The sequence below is a fragment of the Brachyistius frenatus genome, unplaced genomic scaffold (assembly GCF_029030835.1).
Source record: "Brachyistius frenatus isolate BFR_SWC_R1_liver_20210118 unplaced genomic scaffold, ASM2903083v1 Contig_50, whole genome shotgun sequence".
Lineage (NCBI taxonomy): Eukaryota > Metazoa > Chordata > Actinopteri > Embiotocidae > Brachyistius > Brachyistius frenatus.
The window spans coordinates 1435398-1454595 of record NW_027210649.1 but is presented as its reverse complement, the minus strand read 5'-3'; the positions used below and the strand labels follow the sequence as shown (position 1 = coordinate 1454595).

General features: G+C 41.6%; 2 protein-coding genes across 5 annotated transcripts; both read right to left on the bottom strand.

The window, feature by feature from the left end:
- Nucleotides 1-1476: 1476 nt before the first annotated feature.
- LOC138624279 (protein-serine O-palmitoleoyltransferase porcupine-like) lies at nucleotides 1477-8749 on the bottom strand. Of its 4 annotated transcripts, none has more exons than XM_069704305.1 (15): nucleotides 8587-8749; nucleotides 7705-7847; nucleotides 7398-7590; nucleotides 7262-7305; nucleotides 6913-7094; nucleotides 6667-6797; nucleotides 6524-6544; nucleotides 6195-6209; nucleotides 5963-6088; nucleotides 5769-5869; nucleotides 5566-5642; nucleotides 5413-5476; nucleotides 5112-5197; nucleotides 3570-3680; nucleotides 1477-3097 (listed from the first exon to the last, which is right to left on the bottom strand). In XM_069704305.1, the coding sequence occupies exons 2-15, from the start codon at nucleotides 7838-7840 to the stop codon at nucleotides 2996-2998; spliced, it is 1389 nt and encodes a 462-aa protein (XP_069560406.1). In that variant the 5' UTR covers nucleotides 7841-7847; nucleotides 8587-8749; the 3' UTR covers nucleotides 1477-2995. The 4 variants fall into 4 exon arrangements, with proteins under 4 accessions (XP_069560406.1, XP_069560404.1, XP_069560407.1 ...); XM_069704303.1 differs by having other exon boundaries at nucleotides 7705-7842; XM_069704306.1 differs by lacking the exon at nucleotides 3570-3680 and having other exon boundaries at nucleotides 7705-7842.
- Nucleotides 8750-10350: 1601 nt separating this feature from the next.
- On the bottom strand, nucleotides 10351-14806 carry LOC138624278 (uncharacterized). Its single transcript, XM_069704302.1, has 4 exons — nucleotides 14503-14806; nucleotides 14241-14340; nucleotides 13286-13454; nucleotides 10351-13037 (listed from the first exon to the last, which is right to left on the bottom strand). The coding sequence occupies exons 2-4, from the start codon at nucleotides 14327-14329 to the stop codon at nucleotides 11883-11885; spliced, it is 1413 nt and encodes a 470-aa protein (XP_069560403.1). The 5' UTR covers nucleotides 14330-14340; nucleotides 14503-14806; the 3' UTR covers nucleotides 10351-11882.
- Nucleotides 14807-19198: the final 4392 nt, after the last annotated feature.

Here is a 19198-nt window from a genome sequence, read left to right as displayed (position 1 = left end):
ACTGAGTTTAAACTTTAAAATAAATAATAATATTTTTTTTAAAAAAAGCCGAACTATCCAATCACCTCGCCTGTAACATGATCAAAATGCTTTCTTGTCATGCACAATAGGTGAACGCACAGTTCCAGTGGGTTCACAATGGCAGTATTACAAGGTCAGCTCTGAGGTTTCGCCTGGCTCAGCAAAGACCTGCAGGGCTGTGGGGCATGCTGCTCAGCTGACGGGGCTCTTTGCTTGTTCACAGTGCTCTTTCTCGAAGGGGCCCCAGTTACAGAGTCATTCACAAGCACGGGCCATAAATGACCGAGTTGAACACCACTTTAAGCACTGCATTCTCAGAAAAAACAGCATAGCATCTGGACCTACGCCAAAATGCCAGGAACAAAAGGTAATGCAACAAAAAATAATTTCTACAAAATAATTTTGTTTGATTTATCTGGTTAAATAAATAAAAAAATAGATCACTAATTAAAATTGAAAAAACTACAGCAAAAGTAACCTTGCGTTTGACATAAATCTGAATATTTCCACTATTTTTAGGTAATAAGTCGGACAAGAAGTCAGCTACCAAGGTAAGAAAACTATTCATAGTCAACAATTTAAATTTTATTCTCTCAATGGATTTTTTTTTGTTGCTTCACTTTGTATATTCTTGTTTTAATTTCAAAGCAACCTCAGAGTCCTAAAGAGCAGCCGAAGAAAGCTGATCAGAAAGGAGATGATAACAAGAAGCAAGGAGGTAAGCATTTATATATACTGAAATGTGTTGATTCTCTGCATGTCATAATAACCCAGTGAATCACATCTGTGCAGAAATGTTGGCCTTTAGTTGTTTGGGATTCCTGAAATCCCAGACGTCTGGCGCACGGTGTGAAAATGAAGTGCTGTGATTGCTGTGTCCCCAGTGAAGGTATCTGTCTGTGTTTCATCCCCTCGCAGGACAGCCGAAGGGAGAGAAGCAATAACTTCCAGGCATTTGTGAAGATGGCTTTAGAGACACTGTTGGGGTCCTGCCGTCGTAAACATGGGGGTCCTCGGGGCAGACAGGGCTGAGCGCACGTCCCCCTCCCCACCGCACATTCCCCCCAGAGCACTGTTCTGTTGTGTGGCCTTGCAATACAGCATCTGCTCACCTCTCACAGAGGCATAAAGTGAACCTGATCTCCATCCGTCACCATCTGTTGTTCAACCTCTGTTCCTTCGTCTCAAGCGTTTTCTGTCCCCCTTCCCCACGCTGGCCACTCTGGCTCTTTGGATGCTCAGAAACAGACTCCCAAATTGGACCGGATCATTGCTTTAACCAGTCAAGCCTTTCGCAATCCTTCCCCTAACTCACCATCTAACCACGACTGTTTAACAGTAAATACATTCTTTTTGTAAATAATGATTCAAATAAAGAACTATTTCTTACAGCAGCCCTTGTGTATCGGATTTCTGTTTGGATTATCATAATCTCGAATTAAAACAAAGACAGCATTCCAGGTTTGATGTAAAATTTTATAAAAATATCACAGGTGTATCAGTGCCTTCACATTTACAGGGACAAAACACTGACCTAAAGAAAACATCAGAATAGTATTTAAAAGTCCCGTCGGATGGGGTGGTCGTCGGTTCTCAGAGACTGAGCACTTGTTGTCAGGCATGAACGGACATTCAGGCTCTAATCTAACACAACATCTCCTTTGACAAGCAAATCCTTTGACGCTCTGGATTAAAGAGAGATACAGACAGGTTGTGATCGCAATCCGATATAGACACTCGTGTTCTTTTCCCGGGTAATCAGTAATTACACAAACGCATCATTAAAAGCAGCTGCGTAATAAAAATCTGTACTCAAGGAGAAATATTGAATATAGTGAACAGTATATATTAATTTTGAATCTGCAATATGAAATTGAAAGATAAATTTAAACATGTTTGCTCTACAGTAATACATGTATAATACCCTGATTCTAAACTTTTACTTTAAATACTGAGGAGTAGAAAAGTATTTCAAATACCAGTAAGATCTTCTCGAAGCAAAGGCAAAAAAAATTGGATTTAAAGGAAAGTATCAGCATAACACGGAACTAAATGCAAACACCGTTAGGAAACTCCACCACAAAAATGAATATATAGAATTACTGATTCATTTTCTTCATCTACAATTCACTAAAGGGGAAATCATTACTGGTGACAATAAAAAAATTGCTGCCTCATAACTGTAATCTGTGCTCTTTTCATTCAAAAGTAAACTCTTTGCTGTCTTAAACATGCTTGAGAGACAAGCTCTGTTAAAGGAAAAGTCTGGTGATATTCTATATATTTATTATTGCCAACAAATCTCATGCAAAGACCAAAAAAAAACCAACGTTATTATTACTCCTGTTTGAGTAACATTTGCTAAGAACTACAGTCCCCAGCAGACAGACAGGCCAGCAGGGGAAATCAGAAAGCATCGAGAGATCCACTAGTGCAGTATTGATTTTGGTCATTTTGTGGGCTTTGCTGGCTGTACGCGGACTGTCACCAGCCTTATCCTTCAAACCTAAAAAGTATGATTGTAAAACACTTGAGGTGGAGGGGAAATCACATCTGGACGGTGGACGCTGAAACCTAGATAATGGGCTCTATCGTGTGACCGCAGAAAGGAGCAGCCGATCTCCCCCGTAGTGATAGGTATTGATTGTGTCTCTCAGTGAGACATGCTGCTGTCACAACACGAGGAGCCTGACAACTGCGGCTCAGATAAAAAGGATGTGATAGGGAGTAAAGGAAGAAGGGAGCGGGCTCTCATTTCATGGATATCAGTACTAGTCCCCAGCAGGTTCCAATAATAGATTACCCAGCCAACATGCGGCGCAACCTGAACACAGCGTGTCGGTTATATTGTTGTGTACAGGTTGATTCTGTTCTCGTCGGTCTGATGCAGGATAAAGTCACAGTGCAGAAGTGGAGAACGAGCTTTACATCTCACATTATTGCTTCCTTCACGTCTTCGTCGCGTCTGTTATCATTAGAGAACGAGGCGGTACAATATCCAGCAGCCAAATGTTACCCAGTGGCTCGTCCAGCTCAGCTCAGACCACTTCTGAATGGTATGATGGGTGATGTCGTCCTGTAGGGGGCAGCACATGCTATGTAAGCTTGATAGGACAGTGCATATTTATACCTTTCATTAAAACATAATTACAAAAATAGTGATTCATCCTTCATTGGTTCTCACTTTCTGAAGAGATTTAGATCTAAAACCACTTGTCACACGAAACTTTAAATCACTCTATCGCTCAGCTATAAATACAACAGCTAAGGTCACATTCCTATGCAGCATTTCACATGCACATATGTCAGTGTGCTTCCACGTTTAAGAGAGGCTGTACAAATACCCTCAAAGCCTGCCGTGGCCTCCAACTTCCAGACAACTGAATTACTTAATGAGACACCACTAGTCTCTCTACCTGTACACATACATCTGCATATCTGTAACTTCTCAATCGCGTTTACCTGATTTCTTATTTTGTTTTATTTGCTATTTTAAAATGTTCTTTATCTATTTTGTACCTCTTAGACTGAGTATACTCTTATCTCACCTCGTCCTCCTCCATGTACTCCACACTGGAGTTGAACACAGAGCCCAGGTATGTCAAGTGGAGTATTGCCAAAGCGCTGAATGCTATGTTAATCATATACACCCATAGCTCCTGCAGAGGGAGAAGGCATTATGTAAGAACATTCTTATTCAACATTGTAATCTGTGTGGGTTTTTCTATCTGAAAACTCAGTTATATTTTCTTGATGAAGCAGGTAAGTTTAAAGTGTTCTTAATAAATTATACCTTCTTCCATGAAATTTCTTTAATAATATGGAGAAATACGCAAGATTTAAAACCACTATGTATAAATTGTGATAACGACAATAAGAACTATGTAGTGTGGTCAATGCAGGCTGATTTTTCTTGGCATAAATAATTATTTTCCCCTCCCCGCTGCGCTGACGTGCAGAACCAACGTAACATAAGGGATTTTTGCCGGGCATGTTGCCAGCAGACTCCCAGAATATATCAATTGACAGTGTAAAGCAGACTGCTGCAGCTGCTGTATACTAACTGCAGCAGATGTGGTTGGCATTGAAACCTGATGTTCACAGTTGTGACGATCAGTGACGAACATTTACGAATGTGATCGTCATTTAGCGTGTTATTATCATTCTTATTAAATGCAGATATAAAATTAATGATAAGGGATTCGATTCTCATATGTCTGATCATGTGGAGGATGGCAGTAGAGATCACATCTGAATGCTATCTAGGCCAGAGTTAGGTCAGCTTTAAGCAACTGCTCAGGGAGGAAGTGCTAGTGATGTCAGTGCATTGGGCATTTGCACAAATAAAATACTTGGAAGAAAACTAGAGTCTGTATTAAACACGTAATAAAAACCACATGCCTTTGATTGAAATTAAGATTTGCATGTTTGCACCATGAAGCAATGAAAACTGAAAAAAACCTGGAAAAAACAAAACATACAGCGAAATGAAATAAACAGCATAGCCAAAGGTAAAACAAAAATAAAATGAATTATAATTTTGCAGCTCAGATTGTCAGATGTCTGATTTTTGGAAAAGTGCATATTTTTGATTTTTGAGACTTTGAACAGAAGATGGACATCATTTGCTTTTAACTAGCATGAAGACTGAAAGCAGGGAGAAACAGCTGGACTGGCTCTGTCCAATCTGTCTACCAGGGACACTCCATGAAGTCGAAACAACAAGCTGAGAAACAATCCAGAAAATAAAACATCCCTTTTTGATTCCCACTTTGATTTTTGTTGATGTAAAACGTTGTAAACTAACAAGATATAATGTGTTAATTAAAACTCCTTAAAAAGCTGTTAAAACAGAGTCAGGTTGCTTTCCATCTCTTTTCTAATTTATGCTAACATCTTCATCATATTCAGCTACAGATATGAGAGTGCTGTCAATCTTCTCTTTTCTCTACTCTTGTTAAGGAAACAAATTAGTATATTTTCTCATTGTTGAACTATTCCTCGCACTTTCATGCAAATCTAAAGAGCCCACTGCTAATAATAACTGAAAGATAACAAAAGTCCTCTGCTTGACAAAAGGTGCACATTACCTTTTTGTTCTGGTGAGTGCAGTTTGGCTGACATTTCTTTGACAGTATACAGGCATTAAAAATGGCTGCAAGCCTCTTCCGCAACACTGAAAAAACCCCGAAAAAAACCCCACCAAAGCATTAAAATAAAACCGGAGGAAGAGTTGCTTTCCAACAATCAGAGGAAAGTTACAGGCACTGCAGTGAACAGAAACAGTGTGTCATAGAGGGTGCAATTAACCATTACTGCAAAGCTAAGCACCTTCTCTAAATGGAGGGGTTTCTAATGTGGAAAGGAGAAAAACATTAGGCAGACTCTTACCGTGCTCAATGTACGTGATGAACCCCAGAGATATTAGCACCGCACCCAGGTGGAAACTCAAACCCTGCAGGACACAAGAGTCAGACTCAAAACACACCACTTGCTGAAACAAGTACGTTAAAAGTTACAGTAAAACTTCCACATGATACTCACATGTAAGAGGGCGCTGGCTGTATACGTCACCATGATGGCAGAAAAAGTCCCGAATTTGAGCGCACTCTGAAAGACATCTGTGAGATGAAATGATCAGCTTCTATATGAACGTCTGTTTAAATGAGCAATCATCACTCCATTTATGAAGAAAAAAAACAAACAGCTGCTGCTGTCAAGCAATCGCTGTCAGCGTTATAACTCACAGGTGTGCAGAAAGCGGGACATGGGTAGGTTCCATGACGTCACCACCTCCACCATCGACCGCGGACACTCTATACTAAGCGGCTTGGATACAGTCATATCCCTACAAAACAAAAAGGTAAAGAGGCGGTGTCTCATTATCAATGTAAATGAAGGGAAACACACTTTATGTTAATGTCGCACACGCAGTCCTGACCATTTGAGGTTTTCCTTCTCCTCGGTAAAGCCTGCACCGGCCAGAGTAGTCGTGGTCTCGCTCAAATAGCCGACAAAATAATTACTGAAGTGGAAAGACATCGTGTTCTCGTAGGCCAGCAACCACCTAGTGCAACGGCAGCAAAACAGGACGCAACAGGTGGATATTACAATTCAATTTTAGATAAAGTCCAACTTTAACAAGTAACTATTAGGGAACATAAAATACATACTTTGTTGTTGTACCTCTGAGAAGCAATGGGGGAAAAAAAAGAGAGCAATGTTAGTGATACGTTACATTCATTGAGTTGCCTCGTGATGTTCTACGCCTCAGCAAGTTTTTCAAGATGGTGAAACAGTTGTAGTGAAAGGAGAGGGTGAGAGGGGGGAATCCTGGGACACATCACTGCACAGAGAGGGGGAATGATGTGGGTACATGCGTGCAGGTAAAGGTTTTGCGCAAATGGCACAAAGAAAAATAAAAGAATCAGTGCAAATAATGTTAAAAGCATGGTTTCATCGTTGGGTATGTTAACAGTCATTGAGGTGGACAGTTAATTACCTGATCTTCCTCCTCTTTTTGCTGAATAAAAAGCAGGTACGAGAGGTATTAACTTACAGGAGAATTATGCCCCCAAAAAAATCAAAGCCAGAGAGTAAACGGGGATTTTGATTTATATACGTGCATCTCTGCGTTCTACTCACCTTCGTAGTAGCTTGTCTCCATACACAGGTATGAAATAAGGGAAGAGGTAGGGTGCCACACAGTTGGAAATAACAAGACAGACCTGGCTCTTCACCCAGCTCACAGACACTTTTAAAAGCCACGAAAAGCTCTGAGGAGATGTGAAAAAGCCAAAGAATTGAACACTTAGTCTCAGGATAAATCTCTTAAATTAATCCCCACCCTCCAACTTCGTCCGTACTTAAGAGATACTGTATCAAACTTACCAGCTTACGTCCTTCTAAAGCTTCTTTGTAGCTGTTGAAGCTGATCCAGGGACCAAAGATGACTGTGCCCACAAAGTAAATATAGCCCATGAACTCAATGGGTGAGGGCACACTGGTCACAACACCTCTGTCCAAATCGAAGGCCAAGGAAATGGCTTTCATGGCGACCACCATCTGTGAACCTGGACGACAGCAGCAGCATTTATATAGTCACTACAATCCAAAATAAGACTAGAAAATAACTTCTCGGTCAAAAACAATAAGACGTTACAAGCGGAATATAAAGCATTTGCATTTATGATTCAATCAGAAGTGTGTCAAATGTTGTAATAGAAGATGCCGGGCTTACCTCTCATCTTGTGCCAGTTGGTGGTATCCATCATATGCAGCTCTCTGATAAATTAGATAAGAACAGTCGCAGTTTTGACAATGCAAAATTCAACCAGAGCAACCTGTGCTTTGATATCAGATGGGGACTGTCTTACCCCAGGAGCAGGTAAATGAGCACAGTGATGGAGAGGAAGGTGCCTCGGATGGTGGAATGGCGGCACAGGAAGAGGAAGAGGTAGCAGAGAAGGCTGAGAAGGACCACCCAGATCATGTGGAGCTCAAAGAACAGGTAGAGAGTGTAGAAACCTCCGGCCACTGTGCCCAGGTGCTTCACAAAAGACGGCAGGCCTGATATTGGAAGAAAAAAAAAAAGAAAATAAAAATAAAGGATAGCACAAGTGGTTATGATGATGCAGGCAACATGAAGGGTGAAGACAAATTGCAAAAGAACTGGACTCTCACCCAACATCCAGAGAAGCCGACACAGCAGGCAGATAACCAACAGCTGCCATACCTGCTCCAGGCCCTGCTGAGCTGTGGGCAGCAGGCAGCCATGAGCAAGCTCCTGGAAAAACTTCTGTCGACTGAAGGCTCCCATCACTACACTCGGAGAGCACAGGGAAGCCAAACACGTCACGTTTACAGCAACAGAACCAGCATCTGTGCTGCTAGTGTTAGCATATATCGGTGGCTTTAAGGCTTATATACAACAAGCTTTATGCACACTTGCAGGCGAGCATAGACTGCTCACGGAATCACACATTCACTGTCAACAGACCACTTCAAACTTCAAATCTCAGCATGCAAAGCAGCTCACTACAAATCGGTGCAGCTGTCAGAGTTTCAGCAACGATACAATATACATATTTTAAATATAGACCAAATCATATTTTCATCTTGTAACAAATGCATCAAACTGGATCCATAAAATGCTGAATTTTTGGGTCAGGATATGAGAAAACATGAAGACAAGAACACACTGACATGGTGAATTGTGACCCCTGTATTGAAGGATATGCATGAAGAAAATAAGACACATGCCACCCTGCGAGGCATACTCTCTGCGCAATGCAGTCGACCAAGGGGATGAGTTGACTCACAGCTGCCTGCCTACAACCGCTGCATTACCAGCACGCCGTGCTCAGCGCTGTGTCACTGGCCACAAAGCGAATGCATCTTAAAAGTATGCAGGGGAATCTGCCAAAGGACCTTGCCTCACTTCACCGGCGGGATTAACAGTCTTGCTTCCCGGTGTACGTGCGACCTCCCCCCCCCCCCCCCCCATCGAAAACAGCTAACTGGACGCCCCGGGCATGTCTGTTTGTTCACCGGGGTGAAACTTACCCTTTCACAGCAGCACCAGCAGGTTCCTCCTCGAGTCTCTTTCCCAGCGGCTTCCCCGTCTCTTTACGGCCAGTCAAGCCTGCGTGTGCTGCCGCTGTGTGTGTGTGTGTTTTTTAAGCAGACTCGGTCCAGATGATGCATATCTGGATGACTCCCATTGTCACAGCATCAGCACCACTAGCCTGTCATCTATGAAGCCATGCGAAAAGATGTCAACCAATCTCATGCTTTAGGTCCGGGGACGTCCGCCAATCACTGCTCTCGTTGTCGCAGAGTGGCAGCCAAATCGTCCAATCAGAAACTTCGCCCACCATTGCCGGTGCACTCGGACCAATGGGACGTGTACAGCATGCAGATGGACTCAGACGGGAACCGAAGAGATGTGGTACAAGAGGTTGTGGAGGAATGCCTTCTGGATATGACTAATAAAATCAACGTATTCTTAATCGTCGTTTCCTTTTGTTAAAGTTGTTTATCCACAAAATCAGATTGAAGAACAGAAGTCAGTTTTTGTCAAGTCTCAGCAATTCGGAAAATGGTGCAGTCTGTCTTCAGCATGGGATATAAAGCTGCAAAAAACATTACTAGGTCAAATATTGCTCCCTGACAACATGACAGGCTATGCAATTTCTTAATCCCCACTCTCTAACGAGGCGCCCATCATTTGGAGTTCATGTGTGGAAGTTGTGAAAATCCCTTTCCCTGCTGTCTCCCCCTTCTTAATGACGGTCAATGTGTCTGACTTTTTAAAAATCAATTAATTATGCAGTTACAAATGTTGAGTTGAGTAAGTTCAGTGAGACGGAGTCATGGGTTTTCTACTTTCAATAAGCCAGCTGGTCTGCAATAATACATTTTAGAAAGTCATTAATCACATGTATTTCAATAGCGATACACTAATAAACCTTCAATTTTGCAGTTCCAAATGTCTTCACTCATTAAGTGTTATCATGTATGCTAAATTGTTTGCATTTATACAGCACTTTTACCTTTTACCTTAACAAAATCATTTTTTCCTCTCATTCATCACCCCATCACCAAGTTCAGTCTCTTTCAGTCACTTCAGCACATGGGCAGGAGGACCCGCGAATCCAAACACCAATCCTGTGATCAGTGGACGACTCCCTACACCTCTGGAGCCACAACAGTCTACACAACAATCCATCATATCTGCAGCTGCGAATGGTGATAAATTATTAGTGAATTGATTTCAACCCAGATTCTGAAGCAGAATACACCACCAGAAAGATTTACCCCCAATCTGAGCATTGCTGTTTAGAAATAAGGTTTAAAACCGCAATGTATTTATTTGGTTATTCACCTGTAAAGCCTTTAGTTTGGTCATCTGCACATTATATTATTGAGTAACAGGGTTGTTTTCTTTTAGTTCAAACGAGGGAGAATCTGAGGTAAGAACTACTCTTTGGAAACCACAGTTACACACTGTGTGGAGACATAAAGGTCCGAGGAATCAAAGCATGAAGGCACCTTATTGTACTGTGGGCTTTTCTGTGCAATCGGATTGTATGCCAGCTCACCGAACAAACCGGCGATTTTAATGCAGTATGACTGCAGTATCACACTGATAAGAGGACAGTCCAAGAAAAGCGGGCAGACATTTTTGGGTCAATTTAACACTCCCTCTATTGCCACCATCAGGACACATCTGATGACTCTTTTTACCCTGAAAATCTTCAACGGTTTGGCCACAAAATTATTCCCTTTGCACATTTCTCCAGCCAAGAAAATTCAAACAAATAAAGTAGTCATTTTATTTTATCATATGGTAGGTACAGAGTGTATCTCAGTTAAGACAGATTGCATAGCTTCTTTCTGACATCTCTGGTTCCTGTGTCTAAGTGAGAATCCAACATGCACACAATGTAGTTCAGAGGAAATTACTTTGTAGTAAGTCGGATTGAGGTTTAATCAACACCAGTGTGAATTCATATTTTTAGATTAGGCACAGGCATGTCATCTGAAAATTAAACTTTTCTAAAAGGACAACCTAATTTGTCTTGGCCCAAACACTAAGTCTCCATTAAGGGGGGAGACAACATTGTGGATACACTTAATCGAATAAAACTGTCATCTATTGACTGTAGTGACTGAAACTGATATAAACTAGATTAAAAAAAAAAATCTGATCGACTTGATTTGGTAACCATTTTTTGTTTTCTCTGAACTTTTGTTCAGAGTCAGTAAGTGTGTTGGCACCTAAAGTACAGTAACATGTTTGACTTGTCTGTTCTCACCGAGACTCAGTGTGACCTACACAACAGCAGCTCTGCAGCAGACACAAAACTGGTGTCTATCTGTTTAGCAGCGTAGCTTCTTTTAGTGAGAAAATCCAGTCTCTGACTGGCAGTTTTGTGTCTCACCCTGCTTCTAAATCTAAAATCGTATGTACCAAATATTGGAATCTTTACCTTTGTGAATATATGTCGAGACAATACACACATTCTGTGCAGATACAGTATATTTCTGTTATACAAAACAACAAACATTGTCTTTGTGTTTCACGTCAGCTGAGGTAGATGGGAAAACTGAATTCAGTGATGACTCTTATGAGATAAGATGGATGCGAGCTATTCGTATAATTCCTGTTTACAGACTAAAGAGATTATTACACCACAAATTTCTAAGTACAGAATACAGCCTGCAGCCTAAATGCCACCTGCTGCAGTTTTACAATCCAGGTCAGTTATATCCTTCATGCATACAAAATCAGTGTCGAACAATTTTACCTCATCGCTGAGTAAGATATGAAAGATCTCAACTTCTCACCAAATAAAAAAGATAGCAAAACAGCAGGTTCAGGCACTTATGTCAAAATATATTAGTGTGTTGAACCACGTTAAGCCCAACTGCCAAAAAAAAAAAAAAAAAAAAAAAACAGGCGTTGAAAAGAAGTGTGCATCAGAGGAATAATAAAGTAACCATAATAAACTGAACATAACTGCTTCATGCTATACGGCAAAACATAACAGTAACAACGGTACAGAACAGGGAGAAGCTATAAAATGTTATGTGCGCTCTCTCTGCATATTCAGGTCTAGGGTGCAAATGCCCACGCAGCAGTGGTCCCATGAATGTGTGCTGATGTTGATCAGGCGACACGACTTGGAATACTTACTGACAGAGCTTATTGCTTCCCCCAGCTCCGTGCACATCACGGTGCAGCGCCCCGTTCGCCAGCAACAGAAGCAGTCTGAACGCTTTCTGATCCACCCGCATACAAAGCACCAGTGAAACCTTTCAACTCGGGCATTTTTTTCCCCCCCTCACTGCTTAGATCACAGTACAACCTCAAGGTCATAAGCCGTTCTCTCGTTTTCTTCTTGCTTGATGCTTCGTTCACACGGAGAAATCATCAGTGGCTCATCTGGTTCCGCCTTCGCGATTTTCTCGACCACAACACCTTTTGACTTTCTTAAAATGTATTCATAATCTCTTTTAACCTCAAGTAATGCTGAGGTGAGGTACCTGGGTGAGAACATCCTCAGCGAGGGTGGGAATTCTTCATGTTGGGGGATATGAGGTGGCGGTAAAGTTGCAGGATTGTCAGACGGCGCATTCATCTGAAACGAGGCATCTGGGCTCCTGGATGCGCTGGGTGTTGGAGAAGGTGGACATGGTTGAACAGGAGACGGCTTCAGAAACACTGGTTGAGGGATTTCTGGTAAAGTTATCGTGTTTGAGGTTGGAGGCAAGGTCTCACAGGTAATAGGGAAACATCTAAAGATTTTGAAAGGTGTAGGCGCAACAGTTGGGGCAGACAAAGTCAGTAGAGGTATAATGGTCTGTGAGCTCTGCACATTGTCAACCTTTTTAGTCATCTGGCTCAGCTTCACCTTATTTAGCATACCACTTTCTGGGAGCCAATCACTGTCTAAATCTTGTGTCTCAACGGTGGAAGACTCTTCCTGAGGCTCCTCCTTAGGCTCCTCTTTAAACTCCGTTTGCGGCCGAAACAAAAGGTGGTTGTGACGTCGACAGAACAGTGTGCCACACTTGGGGCACTTCCTGCCATCTTTAACATGGAGCAGTTTATGACGCTTGAGGTTGTGAGTTGAAGTAAAATATCGATCGCACATGTTACAGGGAAATAAAGGCTCCACCGGGTGGGCGACATAGTGCTTGTTGAAATCTGCCTGATCTGTGAAGAACTTGCCGCAAATGTCACAAATAGTAGGCCTCCGTTCTTCATGCTGCGGTTTGTGTTTGACGAGCTGCGATGCATTGGTGAAGGTCTGATTGCACTGTTCACACTGGAAGCAACCTGCTGGTGAAACTACAGGCTTCAGGAGCACAATGGGGCTCATTTTGTCTCGTCTTGGGGTGCCTGCTGTTGCCTTGAAAGATAGTAATGTCTTGCTTAGGCTGAAGGTTGTTTGGATTTCTTTGGTTTCAGTGTCTGTCTCAGCCTCTCCCGTAAATGCTTTTCCTTCCTGGAAAACACACACAGAAGAGACTATTACTGTGGGAGAGAGCAATTTAAGATGTGACATAAAACTTGAATCAAAAATCTAGAATGTACTCTACCTGACAGAGCAGAAAAATTATCTAACCAATACTAGTCTTGAGCAATAACAGAATTACTAATATTTTAAGCACACAAACAAAAAACACAACAAAATAAAGTATAGTGATTTAATGTTGTGTTAAACCATAAGAGATAACAAGTTGTGGCTGTTACCTTTGGTACTGATGGTCTTGCAGGTGTCAGTGTCTCTTCTGGAAGTTCACTTGCAGTTTCCAAACCAGAGGACTGAGGGGCGTCAGGAGAATCAACTTCAGTCAAACTTGATCCATCTTCTGTTTCTGCATTGGCTGTACGGTGAGCCCTTTTTCTAAGACTGTACAACCTTTGGAAACATTATGAAAACTATTTGATTTAAATTCATGATAAAGAAGTCTCATTTATCTACCTGTCAAAAGTGTGTACGAGACATTAGTGCTGCAAGGCTGCAACAACGAAGCGGTGTATTATTTGCTGTATGGTTATCCTTTAATAGTTCACGTCTAGTGACCGAATTCTTACAACAGAACAAATATAGTGGGGAAGACCAGGTGTCAAGTGTTAACGTGTAATACACCCGTCGGTACATTATGTGGAGGTCATTTGACGAAGTACAAAAGTGCTCAAATTCGAGTAGCGAGGCAGGTTGGGGGTGATTGGATGGCTCAAACCCGGGACTTTAACCCAGAAGACCAGGGTTTGAGTCCGTAGGCAAGAGAAAAGGATTTCTTTAAAAGATCTTTTCCTAACCGAGTAGTTTCTGTGCCAAAACACTTAACTATGTTTTCCCCCCTAAACTTTACCATGTGGTTTTTCAAGCCTCGGCGAGGCAAAACGTGAGATGTTTGACTGACAATCAAAAATACGAAGACGTTCAGTTTGCGATCATACTACTTTTTTTTTAAATTATTATTCTGTGAAACAACTAATTTGCTCAGTTCTGCAGGAAAGCCTCCACTTTGTATGTTTCTGCCAAATAAACATGTTTTGATAATCAATATGAAATTATCTGAGCATTATGTAAGATTTAGGCGTGTTTTGTTGTTGCTGGCACACAGAAAACAGAAACATACGATGACAATTTACAATATGTCGATGCAGAAGTTATCTTAATGAACTCCATATTTCTGACCTGTTTACTTTGTTCTCGGGGCATCTCCTCCTGCTTTGTTTGGAGCATGTAAACACAGAAGGCACAAAGTCAGGCCCGTCCTGGTCCATGGATGCCTTTCCTGCAAAACAAAAACAAAAACAAAAACAAACAAACAAAACGTTTTTGGCAAATTCAGATTATATCAGATTATACCATGTCCATCTACTTTAACCAGTGCGCAAAGCCAGCTGTTTAAGAGAAAGCCGTGAAATGAAAGCCCCGCAGTTATCTCCCAGGCTACCTGATGTGAAATGAGCGCCACAAATACGAGTATTTTCTTTCAGCTCCTCGGTGCTGCCGTTCACTTGTTGTATCGCCTGGAGCCACACGCGCCTGAAGCGGCCGAGAGCCGGACGGTATTCTGAAAAATTTAAGGCTGCGGTTTGAGGAATATCGATTTTTACAACCAAAAACGCAACATGCCGACATTTTGCTTTAAAACGTTCCGGCTTCAGTGTTCCAGCATGTGTTGAGAGGAAGTTACCCGCAGCAACACAAAACTCCACTTCCGTTGCCGAGACGCGCGCGCATCCTCGTTGACGACGTCATCCAGGAAGGACGGTTTTGTTTGTTTTTAAACGTTACGTAAAGGCTAAATAACCACAGACAACGTTGTCAGTAGATAAACTGTATTTCTGGTGTAGCGCCGTCGTCGGTAAAGTGTTGACCAAAACCGCGGTTTGAGGAGGGTTTAATCCTGCTTGTGAGTCTCTGCGCCGCCGTCACACGGAGCACTGAGGACCCCTGCTGGTCGCTGTGATTTCTGTGATCCTTCAGGTTACGTGCCATAAAATGTTTTTTTTTTTTTTTTTAATCAATATTTATCAAAGATCACTGTGATCTCCTTTTGAATAAAAGCTTTAAAAAAATAATTAAAAAAATATCTTATAATCCTAAAACAACATTTTAATTATGATGCAAATTATGATGAGTAATATTTATTGTACTTGTGGTTTAAATAATGTGACTTAGTACTGTGGTGGCTGCACTTTTGGTAACATCTGTCTAAATATGAAATGTGATCCAGTATGTTAAAATTATTGCAATGGCAATAGCCTCAATCAGGCCACAAATCTGAGATTACAGAAGTGATGCAGCACCTGTAACATGTAGACCCGTATATTGTATTAACAGATTAATAGCAACAACTCTGCAGCAGTTAAAAGTTGAAATAATATTTAACATGCAAACATACATTCAAACCTACATTGTCAAAATTATATTAGTGGCGATGAAAATGAAGTTTGATTTGATTAAGATCCTGCATAACCTATAAACCTGTAAACATTAACGCTACACTTCATGGTGATGTCTTTTAAGTGAAGCGGGGCATAGATGGGGGAAAACAAAGTACAAATAGATGTCTTGGTATGTGACAATTTGCAGCCTAAAATATCACTTTAAAGACATGCATCTTTGGCAGCACTCAGAAGGTAATGCGTCCTTGGTTCTTTCAACAACAACACAAAAAAAATTAATCAGTCTGGCAAACCCAGCGTGTCTCCCCAAATACAGTCAAAGGCACTTTAAAACATGAAAATTCTAACAATAGGTTTCCTCTGCAGTGCTACCTCTAATGGACCGTCCCTAACAATCCCACAGCTGTGGCCATTAACAGATCACAGAGGTGGCAGTAATTAGGACAGAGGCTCAGAGAGCATGTATGGTTTTCTACTCCAGCTTGTAATGACTTGCTAGACTATGCATGTTAATATTTCCTCTGTGGTCACGTGTATCCCATTAGGCCCGAGGTGGTGCTTTATGTCTGCCCAAATACCTCCCAAGACTTTCGCCTATATGCTGTTTATACTCCCCCGAACACTCACGTTATTTATTGTCCTTCCTTTATATTCAGCACCTTCATTCCAGTCATCAACCAGAAACACATCGCATTCGAATCGACCTTGAGTTTGTTTTAGTTTAAAACATTGTCACAAAAGTGAAATGAATTTTTTAAATAGAACTTCCTCTTATTGTTGGTACACGTCTGCTCGCTGATCTTGGCTTCAGCACCACTTGAGCTTTCTCCTCCTCTCATGCAAACATTTGAGGCACACACCATCCTGAGTAGTTAACAGCTTAATAAAGGGGGATTAATTGGTGAGCAGCTAATAATTAGGTCCTTAATTAATCAAGGATCAAAGTATTGCAGTGAGAACTTATGGAAAGGTAACAGTGAAATAATGAGGCACCTGTTAACAGCAGATAGCAATAGATATGTACATTGTTGGAATAATTTTTGGTTAAATGCCACATAGCAGATGACTCGGATGAAATCATGAATGATGCATTGAGGAAGTTAGGTTAGGTTAGGTTAGGTAGTTACTTTATTAATCCCCGAGGGGAATTTTTTTTTCCGCTACAGCAGCATACAGGAAGCAATAGATAATAATAGAATAATAGAAAGCAATAAAATAGCAGTAAAAATATAAAATATAAAATGCACAGTATATACAGTACAGTATATATCTATATATATATATTATATACAAGTTGTCAGTTTGTGTGTGGTCAGAACAGAAATTTTGGGGCAAATCATATCAGCTTTAATAACTACCGGTCTATTCGTGAATTAGAGTTTGTTCCAGAATGGTTCCTTACTCGTTCCTCTTTGTTCAATCTTTTTTCAGTTTCTCATGCTTTGCTATTTAATTTCAATAAAATAGGCCTTTTTCATTGGATACATTTAAGTAAGAAAAGCAGTGGTGTGAATAATGAAGTCGATTAAGCTTACTGGGACAATTGGTTTGGAATGAAACCGCTATTAATATTATTGGTAACACCTTTGTTTTAGCTACTGCGACAAGTCAAGAGCGTCTGTTGTGAAATCTACCAATGAAGATATGTGGCGATTCGGCTTCTCTCATTTTCAGTAAAGAATAAGTAATTTCCTAAAACATCTTGAGCTTGTGCTTTCAGCATTACTCCAAAACAGTAAATTGGGATTTGTTGGGTACTATTTTCATCTGCAGATTTGATAGCGTGTAGTGAATACTGATGGCAACAGGATGGTGTGTATGTGAGATCGGCTAAAAATAAACCTCAGTGCTCATGTTCATACTAATGAAGGAACGTGTCAGTGAGACGGCGTACCTAATTGATTTTTAATTGTTTTAGAACAACAATGGAGCTCTATGTCCCAAAGGAATAGGCCTCAGCAGACCGATCCTTTTGTTCAGTGTCAGCAGTCCACCAATAGATGTCACTGTGGTTTAATGTGGGGGGGACGTTGTCCTGCTCAGTTTTCAGGGTTTTTAAATAACAGTAAAACAGCAGCAATACCTGACACCATTTTATAAAAGAGCCATTTGAAATAAACTCTGTACTCTGTGACTTTATAATCAGTGATATGTAACAAAACACTTACATTTCCTGTCTTCTAAAATGTGTCACTACAGATCTGAAACTGGAATCTGTAGCTGCGACAGACAGTAAATCAGGGAAGCACCGCTGCGGATAAAGGCTGCTCGGACTTCTCATGGAGCGCACTCATACTCTTGTATGCTGTGCCTGTGAGTTAAATCAATACTATTTTATTTCCACTCACACCTCCACAAAGAGAGAGGCCAGAGCCCCTCTGACTCCAAGTGTTTAGTCACCACTGAACACATTTGCAGTCTTTTGCACTACAAACAGACGTGAACGGCAGCAGTAGCTGAAACCTGAGGGTTTTCCAGGATTCCATGATTTTCTCATGTAGTTGTCATACGTTATAACCTTTCTGTGCAATCATGAATTCAGATTAATTGCTCCCCAAGTGTGTTTCTCAGTATCGACAAGCTTATGCCCTGAAAAAGAAATAAATTGGCATTGCTACCGTGTCCCGTCCCTCCTCCTTCCCCTCTTCTCCCTCAAGGTGACTCTTCCATCTGCACCCTCAATGGTCTTGCCAGTCGCTCTCCCTGCAGTAACCATGGTACACAAACTGGGATCTGATTCCCTTCTTGTTTATGTGAGCTCTCGCTGTCTCACCTGTTTCATTAGCTATCCTGGAGCTGTATAAGCACATCAATCAAAGCTATGCTGCTTTGTTCCTGATGTGTGTGCGAGACAGAGAGCGGGCGACATGGGTCATCGTAGTTGATATCTCCTCTTCATTTAAGAAACATTTGATGAAAATTTGAATCAATATATTGTTTTCATGTTTATGTTGCCTGACATCAATTCTTTTTATTCCATTCACATTTTCATCGGCTGTATTTGCTGTAAGGGTTGAGGTGTGTCTTTGTACTGCGTGGCTTCATTTCACTGCACAGCATCCCCATCTTAATTACCCTCTTCTTCACCCCTCCTCACGTTGTCTTATAAGTGGAAGGAAAGAGGAAGGAAAATAAAAAGGAGATTGAGGAGAGAATATATAAAATGGTAAGCAGGGCGGGGTGGGCTGGGAGTGAATGGCCGGCCTGTTTTGAGGGAAGGTGGAGGAGAGGAAATAGTAGATGCAGACGGAGGGAGATGCAGGCCAATCCTTTCCTGCTTTTGTCCACAAATGGACCAATAATTGATTCCCTATTTTTAACAGGCAAAAATAAACATTGAACTTTTCCTTGCGCCAATCCGATGACCAGTTATCCATGCTTGCTTCTCCCTCTCCCAACTCATTCATGCTCATCAATCCCCCTTGCCATGTTTTACACCTTGCGGTGAGGGATGGGCATGTTGCTACCTGGTGGTGTTGGTGCCTTTACACTGATGCTGACAACCTTCTCTGTTTACCCAGCAGCACATCAACCCGCAGTCTCCGCCACCTCTACCGGGGAGTACTGCGGCTGTCTTCTCGCCATCACTCAGTCGTTGAAGGGTTGAGCCACTACAACGCAATTACACATTCATTTCACCCACACAGCACAGCACAGCACAGCACAGCACAGCACAGCACAGCACAGCCACGCTCCCCTCCCCCCATTCACGCTCCCCATCTCCTCCCTGCTTCGCTC

Excerpts from the sequence above, each read along its gene's own strand:
- LOC138624278 (XM_069704302.1), bottom strand. The coding sequence starts at position 14,329 with ATGGACCAGGACGGGCCTGACTTTGTGCCTTCTGTGTTTACATGCTCC. Across the intron at positions 13,455-14,240 it reads CCCGAGAACAAAGTAAACAG|GTTGTACAGTCTTAGAAAAA; the intron begins GTCAGAAATATG and ends ATGTTTCCAAAG. Across the intron at positions 13,038-13,285 it reads CAAGACCATCAGTACCAAAG|GAAGGAAAAGCATTTACGGG; the intron begins GTAACAGCCACA and ends TGTGTTTTCCAG.
- LOC138624279 (XM_069704305.1), bottom strand. The coding sequence starts at position 7,840 with ATGGGAGCCTTCAGTCGACAGAAGTTTTTCCAGGAGCTTGCTCATGGC. Across the intron at positions 6,545-6,666 it reads GGAGACAAGCTACTACGAAG|CAAAAAGAGGAGGAAGATCA; the intron begins GTGAGTAGAACG and ends CTTTTTATTCAG. Across the intron at positions 5,643-5,768 it reads GTCCCGCTTTCTGCACACCT|ATGTCTTTCAGAGTGCGCTC; the intron begins GTGAGTTATAAC and ends TTCATCTCACAG.